Source organism: Globicephala melas, chromosome 3 (assembly GCF_963455315.2).
Source record: "Globicephala melas chromosome 3, mGloMel1.2, whole genome shotgun sequence".
NCBI classification, from domain to species: Eukaryota; Metazoa; Chordata; class Mammalia; order Artiodactyla; family Delphinidae; genus Globicephala; species Globicephala melas.
The window spans coordinates 92,587,283-92,613,716 of NC_083316.1; the positions used below are offsets into that span (position 1 = coordinate 92,587,283).

At 32.4% G+C, this 26,434-nt stretch overlaps 1 protein-coding gene across 3 annotated transcripts in view; it reads left to right on the forward strand.

Annotated features, from left to right (window-relative positions):
• YTHDC2 (YTH N6-methyladenosine RNA binding protein C2) overlaps positions 1-26,215 on the forward strand; it is a 67,795-nt gene extending 41,580 nt beyond the window's left edge. Inside the window, exons 19-30 of one of the 3 annotated variants that reach the window (XM_060296126.2) lie at positions 1,349-1,468; positions 1,777-2,049; positions 4,540-4,666; positions 5,712-5,917; positions 6,272-6,467; positions 8,503-8,609; positions 9,979-10,271; positions 14,369-14,543; positions 20,270-20,473; positions 21,226-21,408; positions 22,633-22,720; positions 22,849-26,215. In XM_060296126.2, coding sequence (XP_060152109.1) covers positions 1,349-1,468; positions 1,777-2,049; positions 4,540-4,666; positions 5,712-5,917; positions 6,272-6,467; positions 8,503-8,609; positions 9,979-10,271; positions 14,369-14,543; positions 20,270-20,473; positions 21,226-21,408; positions 22,633-22,713 — 1,965 coding nt within the window. In that variant the 3' untranslated portion in view covers positions 22,714-22,720; positions 22,849-26,215. Of the gene's footprint in view, positions 1-1,348; positions 1,469-1,776; positions 2,050-4,539; positions 4,667-5,711; positions 5,918-6,271; positions 6,468-8,499; positions 8,610-9,978; positions 10,272-14,368; positions 14,544-20,269; positions 20,474-21,225; positions 21,409-22,632; positions 22,721-22,848 lie in introns of all 3 variants that reach the window. The other 2 variants (XM_030869865.3, XM_060296127.2) reach the window with 2 other exon arrangements.
• The last annotated feature ends 219 nt before the right edge of the window (positions 26,216-26,434 follow it).

The following is a 26,434-nucleotide window of genomic DNA, read 5'->3' on the forward strand; positions in this document are numbered from 1 at the left end:
AATTATAAAGTATATATTATGGAGGGTGGTTATATATAACTAATATTTTTTTCTGTATAAGAAAATTTAACTCAAAAACCTCCTAAATTTAAAAGAATTACTTGAGTGCATTTGAATTTTAGTATGGTTTATAGATACATTGTTTTTTTAATGTAACATTCTAGGAGTCTGTCAACCACCTGAGTGTTCACCTTTTAAATTCTCAATGAGAAGTAGAAAACAAATCATTTAAAGTACAAAATATGATACCAAAATCTCAGTTTAAGATGCTGATCTTACCTTGGTAGTTTTGGAATTGAGTTCACTGAGATTTCCTGGCCTGTATGAATTGTTTTCCTTTTGGTTTTCTGACTTCATGGAACAGCCAAACACTATGTACTTTCTAGGGAAAACTATCAGAAGTGCATTAATTTGATTCTCTGGTGTGCTGAGCTAGATGCTGGCTTCCAAACCTTAAAGAGACACTGGGTCATATTTTTGGCATCCAGGTACCTGGATGACTTCCCACTTCTCCATGCCTGTGTGCCATTTTCTGTTCTTCTTAGGATATGCAAAGTTCTTAACAAAAGCCTAAATTATCTCTCCTGCTTGTGTCTCCAGTTTTAATTTTTTAATTCTTGCCTTTCCTCTTCTCTCTGCTCATACCAGTAGTTTCAGTGTCTGAAGCACATTTTGTTTCCTTCTATCTTAGGGCCTTCATATGTGCTATCCCCTCTCCATTGAAACCACCCCCTTATTCCTTTTCTGTTTAATTCCTAATTAATCTGTACATCTTACTTTAAGTGTCATTTCCTCAGAGAAATTGTCTTTGACTTCCCATGGCTGCCTCCTCCTACTCTTTCTTGAACTTGTGTTTACGTCTTTAGTTCCCTGTATCCTTCATAGCACTTATCCCAGTTGTAATTAAGTAGTTAATTATATAATTATTCTGTTTTTCACACACAGTGAAAATCCATGGGGGCAGTGTCTGCCTATCCTCTTCTTTTTCTCCAACTTGATACATGGTGCCTGGCACCTAGCAAAAACTTAAATATTTGTTGAATGGATAAAAGATTCTAGAATGTAATATAAAGGGAAAAAAAAGATTTTTGGACAGTGACTGTTATTGTTATATATAAGAACTGTGTGAGGAGACATTGCCCGCTGTTGATGGAGGATGGTTATTAAGATTCTCGCACTAAAGTATGAGCCCATCTTTCATAGAAAGACATTGTTCCCTCTGCTGTTCATTTTAATCAGAGACTCTACTAGTCTGTGTTGGGAAACTATAGTTCCCAGGATTTTTAAAAAAATAAATATCAATTATAAGTGTCAGTATTTCAAAATTATTTGCTCTTCTTATTTACAGGAACTTTGTTTACATACCAAGCTCTTAGCCCCAGTTAATTGTCCTATTGCTGATTTCCTTATGAAAGCTCCTGAACCTCCACCAACTTTAATTGTAAGAAATGCTGTGCACATGCTTAAGGTTGGTGTCTTAATAGTTTCATTTTACCTGAAATTTAAACCAATTGAGAATATGTCTTAACTAATTTTTTACCTAAAAAAATTATCTTCGTATTATGTATTTTGAATAATACTCTCGTGGTAATTATAGTAACACAGTAGGTATAGTTCATTTTTACGTAATATATTTGAAGCAAAATATATTTTTTATGAGGTACAGTAGCAAAAGAAAATTTATGTTCTTGTATCTTACTTATGGATTTTTAAGTATGTGGTTTGATTAAACAGTTTTTGGTCATGTCAAGTTCTATTTTATATCCTTTTATTTAGACAATAGATGCAATGGATGCATGGGAAGATCTCACTGAACTTGGGTATCATTTGGCTGACTTGCCAGTAGAACCACATCTTGGTAAAATGGTCCTATGTGCTGTGGTGTTAAAGTGTCTGGATCCCATCCTTACAATTGCCTGCACACTAGCCTATCGAGATCCGTTTGTCCTGCCAACACAGGCCTCTCAAAAACGTGCAGCTATGCTTTGTAGGAAACGTTTCACTGCAGGGACTTTCAGTGACCACATGGCACTTCTCAGAGCATTCCAGGTACTATTATTGTCATTTTATTTTTGAAATGTTGCTGGTTAAACACATTTCTAGGGTAAGTGTAACAAATTAAAAAATAGATATGATTCTGTTAATTTTGTTTCATTATAAAGTCACATTTTATTAATTGCTCAGAAAAATACCTTCCTAAACTGTTAATATGTTAAAATTATCATGTTTGTCTCTACTTTTTTCTTTCATTTTCTCAGTTTTCTCCTTGTAAAACTATGTATATATTTATTTTTATTTATACTTATATATATATTTCTTTTTTATAAACCCAAATTTCTTATCTTTAATCATATTTTGTTTAGGAATGCTCTAAAATTTTAGTTAAGAAACATTGTATATTATTCAAAGTATATAGAACAAAACTTAGAAGAAAATTATCTTGAATTTAATATCCATTTATTGATTTTTTACAGTAGGTTCCTTTCTTGTGTGCTCAAGAGACTATGTTAAGAATTTAATTTTATAAAGCAAAATCCAAAAATCACTTAAAAATTTTAAGATGATAATAGTGAGAAATTGAGGAAAGTGATAAATGGGAAAGAAAAGATAAGTATAGTGAACCTGAGTAAAGGAAATGATATATAATTTAGAAATTCAGCTATGTGGGGGAAGAATATGTTATTTCTTGAAAAGGTAGACATGTTATTTATCCTTCAATTCTCTTGAATGTAGGCTGTATCTATACATTAAAAAATTGTGTTTTTGCAGAAAGTACTCTTTTCCAGGCATACAGGATTTTTCCAATATATACAATTAAAAAAGTAATTATAAGGTCTTTTGTGGGCATTATTGAATAGTGGTTGATGCATTGCTATTAATTTGGTCTATTAGATACCATATATTATAGTAGATCAGTTGAGTGATTATAACTGGGGGGAGATTTGGAGTAGAATTCCTATCTATTCTTTGTTTTTTCCCCAGCTCCTTCAAAAACAGAGAAGGTAAATTACTGCTTTTGTCTTTCTGTTATATTCCAAAGCAAGATAACTCATTTTCAAAGAGAGCTCCATTATGCTACATATAGGTGATTTCTAGGAATCCTACTTTCCATTCTCAGACAGATTAGGAGGGTGATATAAAGATTATTTTTAGAGGCCTGAAGTGGCAGGTTTCTTAGATATAAATGGTATTATGATGGCTTAATTGAAAATCTCCCATACTTCAGTGGAGGAAAGTTAGCAGGCACATTTGTAAATGTAAATATTTTTACATAGCTAGGTATTTAGGTTGCCTGATACTTTGTTCTCTTTGGGATTTTATAAACTCAATGGCTTTCATAGCATTTGAGTATAAATTGAAAATGATAAATTCTATTTGGTCATAAAGTCTTAGATTTTATTTTAAAATTATTCTAAAAAATTAGATGTTATTGACATATAACATTATGTTAGTTTTAGGTGTACAACCTAATGACAGTATTTATATATATTGTGAAATGATCACCACAATAAGTCTAGTTAACATTCATCACCACACATAGTTAAAAAATTTTTTCTTGTGATGAGAACTTTTAAGGTCTACTCTCTAGTCTGTTAATTAGAGTTGTGATGATTTCACAATACAAATCATTATGTTATGCACCTAAAACTAATGTTATATGTCAATTATGTCTCAATAAAATTATTTATTAAAAAAATTACTCTCAGGGACTTCCCTGGCGATCCAGTGGTTAAGACTTCACGCTTCCAGTGCAGGGGGTGCAGGTGCAATCCCTCACTGGAGAACTAAGATCCGACATGCCGCTCAGTGGAGGCAAAAAAAAAAATATTTCTCTCAAATGAACTTTTTACAAAACAGAAATAGAGTCACAGATGTAGAAAACAAACTTATGGTTACCAAGGGGGAAAGAGGGAGGGGAGGGATAAATTGGGAGATTGGGATTGACATATACTCACTACTATATATAAAATAGATAACTAATAAGAACCTACTGTATAGCACAGGGAACCCTACTCAGTACTCTGTAATGACCTGTAGGGGAAGAGAATCTAAAAAAGTGGATATGTGTATATGTATAAGTGATTCACTTTGCTCTGAAGCAGTAACTAACACAACATTGTAAACCAACTGTACTCCAATAAAAATTAATTAAAAAAATAAATGTTGATGTTGAAAAATGAAAAAAAATTACTCTCTTAGCAACTTTCCAGTATACAGTACAGTGTTATTAACCATAGTCACTATGCTATATATTATGTCTCCAGGACTTATTTATTTTTATAGCTCAAAGTTTGTACCTTCTGATCCCCTTCACTTATTTCATCCACCCTCCTCACTCCTCTAAGCCCCCGCCTCTTGCAACCATTAATCTGCTCTCTGTATCTATGAGTTTGTTTTTGTTTTTCATAGTCTTAGATTTTATAAAGTAATTAGAAAAAGGAGAATTGACCTTGAGTGGTTATTGTAGTGATTTTCAGTTACTTTGGTTCCTAAGAAGTGATTAGAAACGTGTCTTGTTATTTAATTATATTTTTATAGGCATGGCAGAAGGCTCGAAGTGATGGGTGGGAGCGAGCCTTTTGTGAAAAGAATTTTCTTTCACAAGCTACTCTGGAAATAATCATAGGCATGAGAACTCAGTTGCTTGGTCAACTTAGAGCATCAGGTAAAGTTTTCTTCCAAAGAACCTATTTAAACTACTGAGAGTTGCCTATACGTTATAGTATTTCTAGTGTTAACTAATGCCATCTTATATTATTTTTATGACATTATCATGTTGTATATCTTATGTTCATGAACTGCTTTGTAGACTTCTGCATGACCTCAACTTTTGTTTGTTGATTAAAAAAATGATATTGTAGAAGCTATAGTTGAGAAATATATGAATGCTTTTTGATACTGTTGGCAATGAGCCATTTATAATATATTTGTTGGCAAAATCAATTTAGAGATTGTAGTTGTTATATTTTATCATTATTAATAAATATTTAGCTCTATGAAAGAGAAATTACAAAAATTTAAGTAGATTGATATGAAAGCTGGCCTTTATATTTTTGGAACATAAAACAACTAGTAATCACTTGAAGGCACTTGATTTTTTTTTTTTAAAGAGAATGTCAGTTTTGCTATTTCATTTTAGAACTGCTCCTTTGAATTTCTTTTTGAGTGGCATAGTACATTGAGGAAACAGAAGAAAAGTACCTGAGCCTGGATTTATGGAATAGCTGAAGTGCCAAAGTAATATAAGGAATGAACCAGAGGATTCAGAGTTGTCTCAAATATGGGGAAATATGAAGGACTTTTGAAATTCAAGCAAGAGTACTTTATATTTACTTGACTTCACTTCCAGGATTAGTTTCTGTCACAACCAAGATTTATTAATACCATTCAGCAGAATAGTTTAGGTTTTCAGCTATGATTTTAGTATGTTTCTGATAGCAGCTTATGAAGAACTTTATTGCAAGAATATGTATTTGTTTCTGAAGTCCCTAACTCCTCAATGAATCTTCTGCTTACTTTAGCCTAAGCAAACTTAAACTTTCTTCGAACATTGACTATATTATAAACTTTTCAGAGGAGATTTTATGAATTATTGTGGCATTTGAATCATTAAACTTGTATGGATTATACAATTTTTTGTTAAAAACCCAAATTTAAAAGTATATTTTGTGCAATAGAAAAAGTTGGTGTGGTTTGTTTCCTCTTTCTAGGTTTTGTGAGAGCACGAGGTGGTGGTGACATTCGAGATGTTAACACAAATTCTGAGAACTGGGCTGTCGTTAAAGCTGCATTGGTTGCAGGCATGTATCCTCATTTAGTCCACGTGGACAGAGAGAATGTAGTATTGACAGGGCCAAAGGAGAAAAAAGTACGGTTTCATCCCACTTCAGTTCTCAGTCAGTCTCACTATAAAAAGGTAAAACTTTTTGAATGCTCTTAGGCCTTGAGGTAAAACTAATCTAATTTAGATAGTTGAAGATCAATAAAAAAATGCTCCCAATGCCAACCTGCTTTAAGAAATTAATTAGTTATGTATGTATAATTCAACATTGGAACAATATTTTGGTTGAGTCTTAAAGTTGGAAGAGGTAATGTGTTAAGTATTGAGGACTTTTGTACAAACTACATGACCAATGACTTGCTTTAATTTTTGTTTGGGTACTAATATACAACATCTATTTCGCTGAGGGACTTTGTACATTTTAAAAGTATTACCAGTAAATTAAGTGATAAATTTACTTAACAGTTTTAAAATTTATTTTCCTAATAGATTCCTCCAGCTAATGGTCAAGCTGCAGCAATTCAGGCACTGCCCACAGATTGGCTTATTTATGATGAAATGACCAGAGCTCATAGAATAGCTAATATTAGATGTTGTTCAGCAGTGACACCTGTCACTGTATTGATATTTTGTGGACCAGCTAGGTTGGCAAGTAATGCTCTTCAGGAACTTTCATCTTTTCGAGGTAAATATATTATTGAAGGAAATACAAATCTATTTGAAATAAAATTTTTTCTTCTTACTAAACCAAACAAATTTTGAAATTATAAAAATTTATGTGGTACTAGCTCCCTTTTGATGTATTAAGACTAATTAAAAATTACTAAAGTGTACCATTGTTCTTGAAATTGATTTCTAAGGTAACTTGATATTCATTTGTGCATTTTTGATTAAACTTGTTGATAGTCTGTTTTTTTCTTCCACTTGAATTTAAATGATAGTTTAACATAAAAAACAGGTAATTGTTTAACTACCAAATATAAAATAGATAGCTAGTGGGAAGCAGCCCCTTAGCACAGGGAGATCAGCTCCTTGCTTTATGACCACCTAAAGGGGTGGATAGGAAAGGTGGGAGGGAGCCGAAAGAGGGAGGGAATATGGGGATATATGTATATGTATAGCTGATTCACTCTGTTATACAGCAGAAACTAACACAACAATGTAAAGCAATTATACTCCAATAAAGATGTTAAAAAGAAAACAAAAAAGTAATTGTTTAAAGGAAATGTTACCCATAATCCCACTACCCTTATGCAAACACTTTTTAATATTATACATTTTTTTCTGTATGTTTACATATTTTAGGTTATTTTACCCATACTGTTTATATTCTGCTATTTTCATTTCACAAAATATAAAAAACATTTTTAATATTTCATATTAATGGCTGGAAAATATTCTATCACATTATAGTGACATAATGCATTTGAAATGTTCCTTTATAGTCGGACATCTGGATTGTTTCCAATTTTTTGCTATTTGGTGATTCAGCAAATATTTATTGGGCAACTATTACATGTCAGTTATTGTGCTAGGCATTGAGGATATAACAGAAAACAAGATATACAAAGTATTTCTGTCTTCAGGAGTTCACCTGTTAGTGGGTGTTGACATATAGCAAAAAAGTAAATAACATGCATGGTACTTTGAAGAAAATGAAGAGGGTCTCCTTAGGAGTGACCTACTTTAGAAAGGGACCTTAGACAAGTTTCTCTGAGGAGATGAGATTTAAGCTGAGCTCTAAAGTATGAGAAGAAATCAGCCATGTGAAGATGCAGAAATATGCTCTAGGTAGGAGAAGATGTCGAGGACCAAGATTCTGCACTAGGAAATGATATAGGAACAGACAGAAAGATTGTGTGATTGGGACCATAGTGATCAAGGTGAGAGTGGGATGATCTGAGGTTGAAAGAAAGACATGGACTTGTAAAGGAAAATGCAAGGGAAACCGTTGAAGGGTTTTAAGAAGGGAGTAACATGGTGTGATTTATGTTAAAAAAAATCATTTTGGCTGTGAGAATGGATTGCTTGAAGGAGCAAGGACGGAAGAGAAGAGGCAGGTAGGAGGCTTTTGCAGTGGTCTTATGATAGATAATGATGGCTCAGAACTACAGTGATGGCATCTGATATGAAAAAAAATAGATTTAAAATTATTTTGGATGTACTAGTAATGGCTGGATCGAATGTGGGTGGTGAGTGAAAGGGAGGAATCATTAATTCTTGGGTTTTTGGCTGTGATAGCTAGTTGAATAATTGGTGCCACTTATTTGAGATTCAGAAAACTGGGAGGAGCAGGTTGTATAGGGAAGTCAGGGGTCCTCTTAGACATGTTAAATTTGAGATGGCTAAGGAATCCTAAGTAAGATTTTTTTCTTTTTGAGTCAGTGGATTTATTATCCATATCTGGAGCTCAGGGAAAAAGTTTGGACTAGCAATACAAATTTGGAAATCATCAGCTAGTAAATGATATTAAAAAGAAAAGGGTTCTTGACAAAATTTGAAAAATTCTTTTATTTAGAATTTGAGTAGAGAAATAAACAATGGCCAGATACTGAGTTTTAATTTGTGACCTGTTGTGTTTGGAGAACTCCCCACACAAATTGTTAGTATATCAGGAGGATTTGTGTAAATGTAGAGTATCTATATTGACTTACTATTTTGTCTGTGATATAAGATAGTAAAAGTGAATTTTTTTTCCTTTCAATATGTGTGAACAGCAGATGGTATTCCTAATGACAGTAGTGATAGTGAAATGGAAGACAGAACTACTGCTAATTTGGCAGCTTTAAAACTTGATGAGTGGCTCAATTTCAAACTAGAGCCAGAGGTAAGTTGCTTTTTAGTAGTGTGATAGATTTCTTTTATTCAGTTGTATGAATTGATACACAGTGTGATGAAAATTATATCTTTAAAATTGAGCCCTTAGTATGAGAGAATACAGCTTGTTTTTCAGTTTTCATACATTCTCTGCCATATTGGGGTTTATTCTCTAGAGGATTTGAAAAATCTAGGTGTGGCTCAGTATTTGAGCATGGTAATATTTGAATATTTTTGTGTATATAAGAAAATATTGAATATTGGGTACACAAGAAATCCTTTCATTTTATGTAACTCTGTTTATAAGGGAAAGGTGTGAGTTCATCCTGTTTTCTCTTTTCATATTTCTCTGGAGTAGGAAAGATGAATGTTTTTTTTCAAATTAAAATTTTTCTTGATAAAGCCTTCCCTTAATTCCATCTTTACTTTTAAAGATCATTCTATATCCTTTTTTGGGACAATATCAACTGTTAAAAGTCAATACTGGCTAGGTTTACTTTTTTGCCATACATTCATTTATCACTTCAACCTACTGCAGTCTCATTTCCATTCCCATCGATCTTTCACTTCACTGAAACTGTGCTTGCCAAGGTCAATATTGTCTCCTCCAGGTTATCAAAGCCAGCCTGCTGTCCTTGATAAATTTGACCTTTCTCTCATATTTAGCTATTGTCCATACCCTTGTTTTTATTGATTCTGCCCTTCCCCATTTTTCTTCCTCACCCCTGTCCTAACTTCTTTGTCACTAGTTTCTATGACATTACTGTTTCCTGATTCTTCTATCTAGAGAGGTCATTCCGTCTTAGGTTCTTTCACTAACTCTTCTGTATGTGTTTGTGCCTTAAATGTTAGATGTTCTCTAGTAGTCTGTTCTTTACTCTGTTCTTCTGTCTCTGCACAATCTCTAAGGACCTTACCTCTATGTGTAGATTTAGTAACCATTTATGCATTGATAACTTCCAGGTACATCTTATCTGTATCTCTAGCTTAAGCTTTTCTCTGGACCTATGAATTCAGCTGCCTTATGGACATCATCATTTGGCAGTAAAAATAAAGTATGAATGGAACTAAATGTATTTTTCTTTATTTACCCTGCTGTTACTTTTCCAGTATTAATCACACTCTACCACACATTGTTTACTTTCTCTCTCATTGGAGTGTTTCATTTGATTTTGGGTCTCTAGTGCCTCAAAATGGTAAATAAATTTTATTTCTTTCATGCAACAGAAAGACTGAAATTGATAGTAAATGATATGAAATGTAAAACATGTTCTTTGGAAACAGTTTTAGACCTTAACTAATAAACAAATAGTTGTCTTGCAAGTGTGATAGATATTTTGCTTGTATCTATTTGAACTGAAGAAACCATTTTATTATAGGCAGCCAGTTTATTGCTGCAGCTTAGACAGAAGTGGCATAGCTTATTTTTACGCCGAATGAGAGCTCCATCCAAACCTTGGTCCCAAGTTGATGATGCTACCATAAGAGCAATTATAGCTGTTTTAAGCACTGAAGAACAGTCTGCAGGTTTACAACAACCATCTGGGATTGGCCAAAGGCCAAGGCCTATGTCTTCAGAAGAACTTCCTTTGGCATCATCTTGGAGGTCAAATAATAGTAGGAAAATTTCAGCAGATATTGAATTTTCTGATGAGTCTACTACTGCAGAAAGGTAAATTCATAACATTTTATCAAAACGAGATATTTTCTCTAGGAAAATAGTTATTTATCATAGAATCACATGCTTTTATAATATTTTAAAATTACTTTCTTATAATCTAAGATACACAAAAAGGTCGCAATAAAATAGGAAGAGTTACTTTCAAAAGATAACTCTTTCAAGTGTTAGATAATATTAAGGATTTCAAGCTCCTGGGGTCTTGAGTTATTTAACAAGGAAATTTTTTTGTCAGGAAAAGCTTAAAACGTTTAATTTCCAGAATTTACAAATTTAGGGTCTGAGAAAAAGATAGCAACATTTTTTATTATGTATTTTAGTTGATATATGTCAAGCCATATCTTTCCTAGATACTTCACAACGAGAAGTGTTGGCTGTGGCCATTTAGAAGAACAGCCTCCCCACAAGCCTTACCTAGATATTAATAACACTGACTAGTATTCCTACAGAAAAATACTTTATTCATTCATTCATACAGGGACACATTGAATGCCTGTTGTTCTTAGTGTGAGGGATATGGCAATGTGTAAGACAGACAAAATCTCTTTCTTCAGAGAGTTTACATTTTATTGAGGGGAGGCATACATATATTAAAAAAGTAAATAAATTTACTGTCTTGGCAAAATTTTTTAGTTTAGCTAACTTCTTTTATCCTTTCTAGCATTCGGCAATTAGATGTGATTTTTTTGTTTATTATATGATTAGTAATAATAATGAGAGCTCTTATATTGAATTATTTATCCAAAAATGTATTTGGTGGTAGAATAGTGGTTATAATGAATTGTTGGTCATGATGCAGAAATATTTCTGGTTGTAAAAATATTTGTTAGAATCAAATTTAAATTTCTTTATATCAGTTAATTTTTTTTTTTTAAACCAGGTTAGAATTGATAACAGAGACAAAATTCTTGCTTGGAATGCTAATTTTGGCAGTATGGTAGATAGTCTCTGTGATAAGAATATGATTTCATTGTTAAAAACCTGAAAATAGGAACAATGGAAACAAAAGATTTGTAATGCTTATTGTTTTTCAAGGATCAGATGGAGTATATAGTACCTGCCTTCTTTTGATCAGATTTTACTTATTTGAATGAAGCATAAAAGCATGTTATCAGTTAAGACTTCAGTTGAAAAGGAATAATACATGGTGGTTTCCAAGTTCTTCATATATTACATTTTAGGAATAATTTAACCAATTGCTTAGAGAACCTTCTCGTAATATGCATCCCTGAACCTTTTTCTCTGATGTAGACACTGCCAAGTGAAAGGAAAATAGTAAAAAACACATTTTCTACTTAGACACGCTTCACTTTCTAAAAAGAGTGTTCTAAAAGTTTACTTGAACAATGATTGTTTAGAATGTGAGAATACATTTGCATAGAAATTATGTGGTAGAGTTATTTATAGACTAATGTGTAAAAAACGTGTTATATTCACAGAGACTTTTTACACACATATGTGTCTATATACATACACACATACTACACACATACAGTTTTAGAGAAAAAAACCCTTCATTTTTTTTTTTCTTTATAAAAGTAAGACATACTCATTTAATAAAATTTGGAAATACAGAAGAAGAAAATCAGAATTATAAAGTGTAATATTAGTTATGCTTTAGAAACTGATTATCTTATAAATTCATTTCTCCACCTGTGATACCAGTGTCTACCATTTTCCTTTCCTTACAAGTTGTAGCCTTGCATTCTTCATTCTCTTGTCTGTTGAACAGTGAGATACAGAATTTCATCCACTTTTAGACTTTTGGTAGCATTAATAGATAAGGCCTGGAATTGATGTAGCTTGTTGAGGAATAGAATGAGGACTCTTAGGAAGATTTATTTTTGAGTGGAGAAGTTATAATCTTTCTAGGATTACTTCTTGGAGAAAAGGGAGTTATAGTTAGAGTTTTCATGCTAGCATGGCAAGATATAGATTAGATAATTTCTTTTAATAAAAGCATTTTATTGAAACTATTTTTTAAAAGTTTAAGAAACTATTTAAAAATAGAAGTTACCCACATCCCACCTTAAAATTAAACCAATTTTTATTGTCATTTTCTAAATAATAACTTGCTCATTTACAGAGAATAAACATATCTTTTCTATAAGAAAAATGAGATATAAATGAGTTATCAGAACTCTTTGTTCCTCTTAAATAAAAATTTAGGTTGGAAGGGTTTACACGAATGTTTTGTTTCTACGTGCATGAAATTTTGAGGGGGAAGCCAAGTATGAGAGAAAAGCTTAGAATACAGCACAGAGTCAAAGATCAAATTGAAAACCACAAAAGTAGACATTTAGTTCTATTGAAAACATCATTTTTATTTTAATAAGGTATTACACTCAGTTAAGTTCTGTTACCTAATTTTTAGGTAAATAAAGTGCCAGGGAAAGAATGATGGAATTTTAGAGGTGTAACTTGATAATTCATTGAATGTCAATTCATGAGAGGGAAAAAAACCTGAAAAGTTGGTTCTTTACATTTATCAAGTTGTTATTAATTATTCAGATGTTTATTCATTATATATTTTCATTAATATTTTTAGGTTTTAGCTATTTTATTTCATTTTTGAACGAAATAGTATTGGATCTAAGATACTTACTGAAAGAGAAGCAAATTGTGGGGATAAGCTATTTTAACTTGTTTTGAAGGCAGAATAATTATAATTGCAAGACTCAGTGGAAGTTTATGTACTATTGATGACTTGGCCTTTTTTGTTTTGTTTGTTTATTATAAATATTGTTAAACGTAGCAAAGTAAATGATATGTCATGGTGAATTCCATATTTCAGCTTCAGTAGTTTACCAAGATTTTCACCTATTTGCTTTATCTACCCCAATTATGTTTTTCTTGCTTCCTTTCTTTTTCTGTTTACATATTTCAAAAATCAGTCTCACACATCATGTCATTTTACCCTTCTGTATTTAAATATGCATCTCTTAAAAATAGAGGGATTTTTCCTACATAATCAAAATCCAATTATCAGTCCCAATAAAATAATCATTTCCCCAATTCTCAAACTATAGATTTATTTGAAACAACATCTAGGGAGGACTCATGCATTGTATTAGGGTGTCTTGTTTCTTGAATCTCTTGTGATCTAGAGCAGTTAGTTCCTCTGCTGACTTTTTTTAGGGAATGAGGTCAGTGGTATTAGATGTACCACATTCTGTATTGGTTTCTTTTTATTGCTATACCCTATGTATTTCATGGAAAATGGTGGTTAGCTCTCAGGGCTTGATTAGATCCAGTGTTTTGGCAAGAATATTTTATAGGTAGTGCTATGAACTTTATATTGCACTACTTTAGGAAGTACTTAATGTCTTTTTTTTAATGTCTGGTTGTTCCACTAAGATGTATACTTTTTAAAAAATTATAAAATTCCTGACTGCCGTTTTTGCTGCATTTATTGATAGAATTTTAAAACAGAAGAATCTTAGCGTTTATCTACTTTACTCCCTTTATCTAACAGGTAAGGAAATTAAAACTCAGATAAATTAAGACTTGTCCAGGATCACCTGCCTCGTTAGTTGTAAATTTAGTACTGTCCCAAAAACCTTCTCTCCTGACTCTAGTCCTGTCTTATTTCCACTTTACCATACTGTAATTTTTAGTATGCTTTTGAAATCTATTGTATTTGGCTTTACGATATTATATGAAAGTGGAATGGAAGCGGAGTCAGTGATATTCTAGTAAAGGCCATTAACACAGGTATATTTAATTAATTTTATAATGTTAAAAGACATTAAACATCAATATAAGACATTATAATTGTTAAGGACTTCTCCTGGACTGACATTAAAAGAGATTAGGAGTTTTGTAAGGGAATAATACTTGGGTATTTAATATTAAGTTAAAGATTTTTATAGGTTGTTTTAAATGTATTTTTGTATTATTTTAAATGTTGTTTTTGTAAGTATACTGTAATAATACAACTCTTTCATCTAAATGTAATTGAAGAATGAAATTGCCTTTTTAAATACTATTCCATAAATCAAAGTGTCATTGGAGCTTTGGTTTGAAATGGACTGTGCTTTGTATTATGAACTTATGTATAACTGATCTTTGCTTTCTCATTTTCACTCAAGAGTATTGATGAAATCTCCATCTCCAGCACTGCACCCACCTCAGAAGTACAAAGATAGAGGAATTTTACATCCTAAACGAAGCACTGATGACAGGTCAGATCAGTCTTCTGTGAATACAGACAGCAATAATTATCAAAGTCCTTGTGCTAGTCCTTCTCCTCCATCCTCAGGAAAGGTAGAGTATCAAGGATTTGTAGCAAATCTGATGTTACATATTTAAACAAAATTATAAAATAATTGTTTTTAAGTGACTAATCATGGCCTCTGTTCTAGATATAAATAGAAGCTGACAAACTGAGTAAATATTTTAGTTTTTTCCTGCTTGCCAGGTATTTTAGGTTATTATCATCTTGGGGTGTTTTAAACCTAATAGGTCATTCACTGATGGCATGTAGCTAGGCAGTTCATGATTTCCTTTCTGTATCTTTAGAACCTTTTTTTGTTCAAAACAAATGACAAGAAGATTTTCTTAAATTAATTTTGGTTCATACCTTCAGAATTGAAAACAATAGTTTCTTTCAATTCTTAATTGATTTCTCCAATTCAATGGTTATATTAAAAAACACAAGACTGGATGGGGTTAGGAAGATAGGAAATGTTGATAAAGAATTGAGAACTATGTATCTTTTAAAAAATTTGTAATACGAATGACTTCAAATGTCTAGAATATGTTTACATTTACTTTCCTGCATTGTTAGTACCTGAGTATTCGATTAGTGTTCGTTAGCTATATGATGTGGTTCTGGTGAAAATGTCTGCTGAACTACTCTTGTTAAATAAGAGGAAAAGCAGTGTTTTTGCAGATTTGCATTCTTAGGTTTTAAGATTTTTTTGTTTTTTTGTTTTTAATTTTAAAGTGCCTTTATTAAGGCATAATTTACACAATAAAATTCACGGATTTAAACTGTACAATTGAGTGAATTTTGACGAATGTATACAATCATGTAACTGTACTATAGTCATGTAGAGAACATGCCCATCACCCCTAGATTCTGGCAACCACTAACCTACTCTTTGTTCTGGGAATTTTGCTTTTTTTGGAACTTCCTGTAAATGGAATGTATATAGCTTTTTATGACTGGCTATTTCACTTTTGAAATTCATCTGTATTATTGAGTGTATTATTAGTTTATTACTTTTTATTGCTGAGTAGTATTCCATTGTATGGATATGCCACAGTATGTTTATCTATTTACCATTGATGGACATTTGGATCATTTCTACTTTTTGACTATTATGAATAATATTCAGGTACAAATCTTTACGTGTAGATATGTTTTCTAATCTTGGGTACATACCCAGGAGTAGGTTTGTTGGGTTGTATGGTAAGTGTAACTTTACAAGAAACTACTCAACTGTTTTCTGAAATAGCTGTACTATTTTCTATTCCCTTCAATAATCTATGAGAATTCCATTTGTTCAGTATTCATAACAATACTTAACATTACTAGTCTCTTAATTTTAGCCATTCTCATGGGTATATAGTGATACTCCACTGTAGTTTTACTTTGCATTTCCCCAGTGACTAAGGATGTTGAGCATCATTTCATGTGCTTTTTTGCCATTTCTGAATCTTCTTTGGTGAAATATCTGTGCAAATTTTTGTTAACCTCTTTACATTGTTTATTGGTTGTCTTTTTTTATTTAGTTGTAAGCGTTTCTTAGTATATTCTGGATACAAGTCTTAATTTTATGTTTTGAACATTTTTTCTAGTAGTCTGTGCTTGCATTTACATTTTCTTAATGGTGTCTTTTTTTTTTCTCATGTAACCCATCACTTTATTTATTTATGAGTGTTTTTAAAAATTTTTTATTGAGGTATGCTTGATTTACAATAGTATATTAGTTTTATGTGTACAACATAGTGATTCGATATTTTTATAGATCATACTCCACTTAAAGTTGTTACAAAATAATGGCTGTATTTCCCTGTGCTGTACAATGTATCCTTGTTGCTTATTTACTTTATTTTTTTTTATATTTTTAATTTAATTTTTATTATATGTTGGAGTATAGTTGATTTACAATCTTGTATTAGGTTCAGGTGTACAGCAAAGCAATTCAGTTGTCTTTTAAAGAACAAATATTGATGGAAATCCATTTAATCTATTTTTTTCTATTTTGGTTTCATCTGTTTTTTGTATTAGGGTTCATATTTTTGGTGTCCTGAGAAGTCCTTGCCTAACCCAAGATTTTCTCCTGTGCTTTCTTCTAGAGATTTTACAGTTGGAACTTTTACATGTATTGATAGGTATATGATCTATTTCATATACCTTGAATTAATTAATTTCAAGTTAATTTTTGTTTATAGTATGGGTGGGTGAACGATAATTTTTTGGTGTTTGCCTATACAGTTGTTCCAGAGCCATCTGTTGAAAAGATCTTTTTTTCATTGAATTACCTTGGCACCTTTGTCAAGAATCAATTGACCATAAATATGTTTTCTACTTATTGGACTCTATTTCATTGATCTGCATACTTCTCCTTTGCCAGTGCTACAGTGACTTGATTATATAATAGCTTCCTAGTAAGTCTTGAAATCAGTTAATGATTTTTCTCCAACTTTGTTCTTCTTTTGCAAAATTGTTTTCGCTCTTCTGCAATCTTTGTGCTTTTGTATAAACTTAGAAGAAGCTTGTCAATTTCTACAGAAAAACTTTTTGGTATTTTGAGTGGAATTGCACTAAATCTATAGATCAACTTGAAAATCTACAATTAACAATTTTTAGTCTTCCAATCCATAAGCATAGCTGCATTTATTTAGATAGTCTTTAATTTCTCTCAACAGCGTTTTGTGAATTTCAGAGTTCAAATATTACAGTTTTTTGGTTACATTTATTCCTAAATAGTTTATATTTTTGATGCTGTTGTTCTTTTTAAATTTTAAGTTTCAGTTCATTGGTATCATATAGAAATACATTTGATTTTTGTATATTTATCCTATATCCTATGACCTTACTTCACTTATTAATTCTATTAGCTTTTTATGTAGATTTCTCAGGATTTTCTACATGGACAATCATGCTGTTAATAAAGGTAGTTTTACTTCTTTCCTTTCCAAAGTGAACGCCGTTTATTTCTTTTCTTGCCTTATATCTATGGCTAGAACCTGCAATAAAATATTTAATAAAGATGCTGAGAGCCCTCCTCTTTGTCTTGACCTTAGAGGGTAAATCTTAAGTCTTCCACCATTTAGTGGGATGTTTTCTTTTGGATCTAGTTTGATAAGAAGGTTTGTTAGGAATAAGCATTGAATTATACTCAGTGTTTTGTTTTTTTTACATCTATTGAAATGATAATACAATTCTTTTTTTGTTTTTGGTCTGTTAATATAATGGATTTCATTGATTTTCTAATGTTTATACCTCTCTTGGTCATAATCTATTATCCTTTTAAAATATTGCTAGATTTGATTTTGTTCAGTCAAAAATTTTGTTAAATGAGGGATCTTTGTTTATGAGAGATATTATTCTCTAGTTATCTTTTCTTATGTTATCTTTGGATGGTTTTGGTATCAGAATAATGCTGTACTCTTAAAGATTAGTTGGGAAGTGTTCCTTCCACTTCAATTTTTTGGAAGAGATGTATAGATTTGGTATTGTTTCTTCCTTAAATGTTTGATAGAATTCACTAGTTAAGTCATTTTTACTTTACCCTAATGTATCCTGAATCAGTATTATGCCCTTTCAGTTACAGTTTGAGAACCTTGCAATAATGTACTTTTATTTTACCCTTCAATCCATTATGTTATTGGTTTCATACATTTTTTTTCAGCATATGTTATAAATGCCACAATGTATTGCTTTTTATTTACATAGTCAATTATCTTTTTATCAAAAGTTAGGAAAATGTCCTGTATATTTACTCAATATTTACAGTTTCCTGTGCTTTTTATTCTTTTGTATTGACACGAATTTCTGTCTTGGATCATATTCTTCTGGCTGAAAACCTTCTTTTAACATTTCTTTAAGTACAGATCTGCAGGAAATGAATTCTTTTAGCTTTTGTGTGAAAATTCTTTTTCACTTTTATTTTTGAAAGATATTTTTACTGTGTATATAATTCTAGGTTGACAGTGATTTTCTTTCATTATTATAATACTATCATATTAGTAGTTTACATAGTTTCTCATGAGATGTCTACTATCATTCTTATCTTTCTCCATATATAATTTGTCTTTTTTTCCCTAGCTGCTTTTAAGATTTTCTTTTTCCACTGGTTTTCAGCAATTTGATTTTGATATGACTCGGTCTGGTTCTCTTTATATTTCCTCTTTAATCTGTATATTTATAGTTTCCATCAATTTTGGGAAATTTAACACCATTATTTTTCATATTTTTTTTATATCTCATCTCTCCCCCTTCTTCTCTGGAACTCTAGGTATACAAATGTAAGACTACTTGATATTGTTCCACGGGTCACTGATATTCTCTTCATTTTTTTCAGTTGTTTTTGTCTCTTTCCTTCATTTGAGATCATTTCTATTGCTACATCTTTAAATTCACTGATATTTTTATTTGTAATGTTTAATCTGATGTGCATTCTTTTTAGTGTATTTTTACTTCATATATTATATTTTAATCTCCAGAACTTCCTTTGGGTCTTTAAAAAAATACCTTCTATTTCCCCACTCATCACATTTATGTTTCCTCCACCTTCTTGAACATAGCACATAGATTTAGGATAGCTGCTTTAAATTCTTATCTCCTAATATCATCATCTGTCAGATCTCACTCTGTTCCTGTTGATTAATCTTTTTCTGGTTGTGTGTCGTATTCTCCTGTTGTTTGCATTCCTTAAAATTTTGTTTGGCTGCTATATTTTTGTTGTATTTCTTTAAATAGTGTTAGACATTTTTCTGATACACAGTTAAGTTAGTTGCAATCAGTGTAATCCTTCCGGGATTTGCTTTTAGGCAGTGTTAGGGTGGATCCAGGGCAGTTTTTATTCTGATACTAATTTAGTTCCAGTACTAAGGTATGATCCTTCTGTGGGCTAATGCACTATGTATTACAAGTTCTTTCTCTTCTGTCTGGAATAAGATGAAGTATTCCCAACCGTGTGTGAGCTCTAAGAACTCTTTTCCTTTGGATCTTTCCTGGCCTCAGGTCATTTTTTCTTACCTATGTGCAGGTCACTACTTAGCCAAAAACTTCTGGGAACCCCTTCTGCAGTTCCCTGGGAGTTCTCTTCCCATGAAGCTTCCTTCTATATAGTACACTGCCATGGAAAATCTAGTTACCTTGGCCTTTAAACTCTAAGGTCTATGTCTGCAATTCAGTAAGACCATTGGATTCTGTTTGTGTTTCCCTTCCCGCATTGCCTGGAAACTGTATCGAGGCGGTAAGCTGGAGCAATTTTTGTTTTGTTTTCAGACTTCGCAAGTTTATTAAAATATTTTCTGAAAGTACATTTGGAGTGTAAATCAAAGTTGGCAAACCAGGATCCTTTCTTTCTTTCTGTCTTTCTTTTTTTGTGGTGTGTGGGCCTCTCACTGTTGTGGCCTCTCCCGTTGTGGAGCACAGGCTCTGGATGCGCAGGCTCAGCGGCCATGGCTCACGGGCCCAGCCGCTCCGTGGCATGTGAGATCTTCTCGGACCAGGGCACAAACCCGTGTCCCCTGCATCAGCAGGCAGACTCTCAACCACTGCGCCACCAGGGAAGCCCAGGATCCTTTCTTGATAAGAGATTTTGAATACTCTGAAAATGAGTGCTTGGTTTTGGCTCTTTAACCTCATTTTGATTGAGCCTTGTGTAGGTTTTCAGGCATGATAGAGCTATTTGCATTTGTTGACTGTTTGGTAAAATATTTTGGTTTATATATTTATGAAGATGTTTAATAGAGCCTATTGATTTTGAAAGGTCAAATTACCTTTCAAGAATTTATACTTCCTTTTTTAGGGCTCAAAATCTCCTTCACCAAGACCAAACATGCCTATTCGATACTTCATAATGAAGAGTAGCAATCTGAGAAACCTTGAAATTTCTCAACAGAAGGGTATCTGGTCTACAACCTCTAGTAATGAGAGGAAGCTAAACCGAGCCTTTTGGGAAAGCAGCATGGTTTACTTGATATTTTCTGTTCAAGGATCTGGACATTTCCAGGTGAGCCATCCTGAAGCAGTAAAAGGGCATTGTTCTTCTGTTTGCAGATTAGATCATTTAAATCATAGAGGTTAAAAAGAAGCTGGCTTTTTATTGCATTGGAATGCAAGAATGCATTGTGCTTGGATGAGGAATATATTGCACCTCTTCAAAGGAATGATGTATAGGGATCCCTTTACTTTTGCCTTGTTTTACCAGAGCTTTTCCAGATAAACAATTTTTCCTTTTGAGACAACTTTAGATTTACTATTTCTCAGGTGGATTAAAAGTAATGAGAAGCGTGACTTTTTGATAAAATGTTTATTTTAAATAGGCCAAAGAGATTAGTTTTGACTGTCAGGAAACTGAGTGTGTTTCTTAACTCATCTTTATTTGATGTATATCTGAATTTATAAAATAATGAATTATTATTTGATATTATTATCATTTTTGGAATTAAAAACCCAGAAGTTAGATTGTATCCACTTGTAATGGATAAATGTGGGTTTAGAACTATGATATATTATTTAGAAAATATCTGTTTGTATTTGAAATTATATTAGAAGGCTGGAATTGGTCTCTCCTCTAAAATTTGCTAATTCATCTTTTTATAAAAAACAATGGGTGGCTTTCTGGATTTTTGTTATATATTATTTTTATATTACATTTTTACCTTAAAATAAAAAAAAAAAACTCAGAGTTTCTCAGATAAATTGAATTCAGAGTCTTAATGTCATCCTCACCTTCACCATTTCCCCTCATTTTACCCACAGGGATTTTCTAGAATGTCTTCTGAGATAGGAAGGGAGAAGAGTCAGGACTGGGGTTCAGCTGGACTAGGAGGAGTGTTTAAGGTGGAGTGGATACGAAAAGAAAGTCTTCCCTTTCAGTTTGCACACCATTTACTCAATCCTTGGAATGACAACAAGAAAGTCCAGATAAGCAGAGATGGGCAGGTATGCAATGGCATTTAATATTTTTCTTCCACTCTTCTTTTTGTTTTGTTTGGCTGTTATTCAGTGATTTGTTTGAGGAGCAAATGCAAGAATACAAATTGTATATTCTATGTGCACATGGGGAGATAATGGTTCAGATTTGTAAAAGTGCTAGTTAAAAGCCTACTTTCAAATGTGCCTGACAGAGCTCACTGGTTTTTTTTAACATTTTGTAAATTTGACTTTGCTCTGTCATTGCATATATAAAATCTTTCATAAGTCAATTCTTGGAGGTTCCTGTTTAACTAAAGATATGATCAAAACCTAGTGTAATTCTGAAGTAATTTCACTAAAGTCTAAGGATAACAACAGTATCTAAGTTCTTTATGGCTTTAACTAATGATATAACATAAATAATAACCTTTTAATATTTTTGTGGCTTGTTTTATTTTTATTATGCTTTGCTTTGCCTTCATGATGCTGCTATGTATTTTAAACTAGTTAAGGTGATGGGAATTAACATATATTGATATATTGACTACTGGGCTAGCTTCTTTATATGAGGTAGTTCAATTCTTAGGCCTAAAATGAGTTATTAGGCAAATATTTTATAGGAGAAAATAGATTCAGAGAATCTATCTAGTCTTGCCTAAGGTCACATCTAATACTTTATTTGAACAAGTGTGACTCAGTTCAAATCACCATATGAAAAGTGTTAGGGTTCCTTTTAAGTGCACATGATGTCACAAGGGGACTATAAATGCTCTTTTCAAATATATAAAAATATTTTCATTTTTATTCTATAATAATGATTTTGAAATAAGTCACATTCCTTATAGTCATCCAAGATAGTTTCTTGAGAAAAATACCCCAAACATCTAATATGCTAAGTATCACCATAAACCTTTGGAAGTTTAAGCTGAGTGCTTTTGCTAAATCTCCATGAAAACAAAATTCATTATTTCCAGATAGAAAAAATTGCAGAAGAACTCCCTGGAAATTTCTCACCATTGTGTCACAGAGAGTTGCAATATTTGCAGGTTAACTACAATCTTGGAAATCTGGAAGTCAATTCTGAATCTTAACGAAAAGAATTAGAGCAATGCATAACATAGGAGTTTAGCATGTTCTTGTAGAAACATGGAATTTGATTTGATTTTCTTACATTTTTATCAGTATAGGTTTTGATGATAAAAAATTCAGTCTAGTCCTTTTTATGTTCATTCTGACTTTTGGTTTATCTAGGAACTAGAACCTCAGGTTGGTGAACAGTTGCTCCAGTTATGGGAACGCCTTTCATTGGGAGAAAAAACCACAACTGATTGACATTCAGGTTATACCATACTTGACTTTGAGTACTGGCAGTATTTGTGATCATTAAGGATATCTTTCAGATTATTTATCTTTTCTTTTTTTCTTCTTTTTCTTCCTCTTCTTCTTCTTTTTTTTTAACCCTTCCAGACTTCTTAGCTTCAGAAGAACATCATGCCTGCTCATAACCACTGAATGCACTGACTTCCAAAAACTGAAATGGGGTTGTGTGTTATTCTGAATGGGCTTTTCTGGTTGAAAGTGTTGCTTTAGAACCACCATCTTCATATAAAAGAGAAAAGGATAATTTAATTTTTATAGTGATCATAGGGAATGATTATATGTTTGTTAATATGTTTATAATTGAATGAAATAGAGTTAGTTTCATTATTTAACACAATAGCAGTTAAACATACTTAATTTGAAGTTAAACATTTCATTTGTTTGAAACACTGACTTAGAACTCTTATTGGTGATTTTTTTTAACGCAGAGTAAATTGTTTACTTTTAAGAAAGGTCTGACTATATCTGTCCATCTGAGCAACATTTTAGAAGAGTCAACTCTAAAGATTTATCATTAAAAAACAAGCAAAGAAAAGCAAATGACCAAAATCTAAAAATGTCCCTTTCAAAAATAATGTGTGCTGATTAAGGACTATTCATTGTGCCATTTTTAACCTGAGGCACATTAAGGAAGAAAAAAAAAGAAAGGATGTTCTTTTTTTGCAACTATGAAATGCAGTAAAAATTGAAGAAAGGCAGAATTCCTCCCTGACTTTGATCAGATCAGATTAAGTGCTTAGTTTTATTCCTGGTGCTACCTCTTTTAACCTGATGTGTCCCAAACATTCTTTTCTCCTACATTACAGTCGTCACACATCTCTGATATAAAAACAGTGATTATGATCTCTTTGTTTTGGCTAGAGAAAGTTGATTTAGACAGGTTAAAAATTTAAGTAAATTATACAAGTTGAAAAGAAATGCTCTTAACAGTTACTGGTAGCTTGGTTTCTCTATGTCTTCCAAACTGAAGCCTCCAAACGCCACAATTCTAAATGCCTTCTATTTGTTTTCTAGTACTTTTTATTCTACTTATGTTTCCAGGTAAGATTTCTCTTTTTTTGCATTTGTGGTTTAATAAATGGTGGATAACTTTTTGTAAACCCATGTTAGTGCCAACTCTCATGTATTTCTTTGCCATCTCAGAATTATTTGGTTTGCTCTCTTTACCACAATTGTCTATGAAGTTTCCTTAGACGCTTTCTGAAGGGAAATAGAGGTACAGGGAGAAATCAAAGAAATGTCTTGGTTACTGAGTTCTAAATAGAACAGGTTTGATAGCACTTCTCATGATGCAGTTGGGTCATTGCCATGTAACAAAAAACCAACATGAATATGATTTAAAGACAAAAAGAAAACTCTAAATCCTCTGCTTCTGTATTTGACAACAAAGAAGTGAAAAATCATGGGTCAACATAAAATCTTGGGAACTCTTCTACTTTCTCTGGGAGAGCATTATATGTTGGTGCATTAGTTTAAAATGTCGGCTGTGACTTTTGCCTGTATTTGTAGGTACAGAATTTTTGTTTGTTTTATACTTTGAAACATAACTGTAAATTAAGCCTATGTGAATTATGTTCCACTATATTCGTATTACACTTCTTTTCCTATTAGAGCAAGTTGTGGTTTTCTGATAATGGATACATTTTGTTTAGGTACATATTTAGCAGTTCACAGTGTCCTAATTTGGAAGTAAGAACTTCTAAAAAATAGAAGTTGTTTTAATTTCCATCTGTTTTCTAATATATATCCCTGTATGTAAATGATGAGTTTGTTGATATTTAAGATGAACACAATTTGAATGTAATTAAAATGCTGTTTTTTGGAAGAGATGCACTTTAAACATACTTATTAAATGAAGTTCTGTTAAATCATTAAAATTTTGTTATTTCTGACACTATATAGTAGGACTAAGGTAACAATGATCAACAATACCCCTTGAGATATTAATGAATTTCATACACTTTGAAGAATACTAAATTGCAATAGAAGGTGATGGCCTCATATCAATACCTCCCCCTCAAAAAAAAATTGCCTTATTACGATAGGGGAATGGGGAAAATCCCAAGACGTGTTTTTATATAAAATCCTTTGCTTATTAATAGAATATGTAGCCGTGGACCTTTTGTTCTCAGGACACTGCATGATGGTACTGCATTATTGCATCCACTGAACAACCCAGCTTCACTCTACCAATTACAGCAAAGATAGACAATAAGGAAAGAATAATCTCAAATGAGTACTTCAAGAAAAGGCATGTTCATTTAAGAATTTATGCTCAGAGACTCATTCTTCACCATTTAAAACCTTATATCCTGAGACAGAGAAAGTGTTAAGGAATAAGTCAAATGAACTTAACCCCTGAATCAACACCAGGGTGAAAAACTGGACACATAATTCACAAGTGACCACACCTCTCAGTCTGAATGAGCTTCCCGCAGCACAGATCCTCACTATGCTCCTGAATTCTCCATGATTCCTCTCTACCCAGAGGACCATACAGTGCAGTCAGTATAGCCAGGGCCACTGGATGCATCATGGTCTTTCTAGCCAAAAATGAATTTCTACTTGGCTGTCTAATAAAATGTCAAATTCTGTATATTCAAAATTGAACTACAGTTCTTTCCCCACAATCTATTCCACTTAAAGCTGTCCTATTTTCAATTGATGCCAGTTTCATTCTTCTGGTTGTTCAGGCCAGAAAACTTGGAGTCATCCATGATTCCTTTATTTCTCTCAAACTAATCCATCAGAAAATTTTCTTGGCTTCACCTTCAAAATATATCTAGACTCCAGCTGTTTCTCACCACATGTGTCATAACTACTCTGGACTGAGCCACCATCATTCCTAAGATGTCTTCCCTTTTCTCCTGTTCCTCATGCCACCAATCTGTTTTCAACACAGAAATCAGTAGTCCTTTAAAAACATTAAATCAGTTCGTATTACTCTGTTGCTCAAAACCCTTCAGCGGCTCCCCATTTCGCTCAAAGCCAAAGTCCTTATAATGGTATAAGCACCTTTTATGATCTGGTCCCCCATTACATCTCTGAACTTCTCTACTCTACTCTCCTCCTCTGCTCATTCCACTTTAGCCACATTGACCTCCTCACTATTCCTTGAATATACCAGGCACCTTCCAGCATCAGAGACTAGTTTTAGCTATTCACTCTGCCTACTCTTCTCAGAATATCTGTTTGGCCAATTAGTTGTGTCATCATTCAGTGTTAGGTTTACTGTAAATTTTTTTAAAAATTTATTTAACTTCTAGAATTAACAAACAGTAAAATCAAATTTTTCTTAGACGTATAGCTTTATGAATTTTAACACATGTACAGATTTATGTAACTTCCACCACAATCAAGATACAGTTCCATCACCTCCAAAACTCCCTCATGCTACCCCTTTGTAGTTATATACCCTTAACACCTGCCAGCCATTGGTCTGTTCTCTGACATTTCTAGCTTTCTCCTTTTGAGAATATCATTTAAATAAATCATACAGTATGTAACCTTTTGGGTCTGGTTTCTTTCACTCATCATAATGCCTTTAAGAGTGATCCAAGTTGTGTATATCGAAGTTCATTTCTTTTTATCGTGAGTAGTATTCCATTGTATAGAATGTGCCACATTTTGTTTTTAACCATTTACTTGTCAAATGGTATTTAGATTGTTTTCC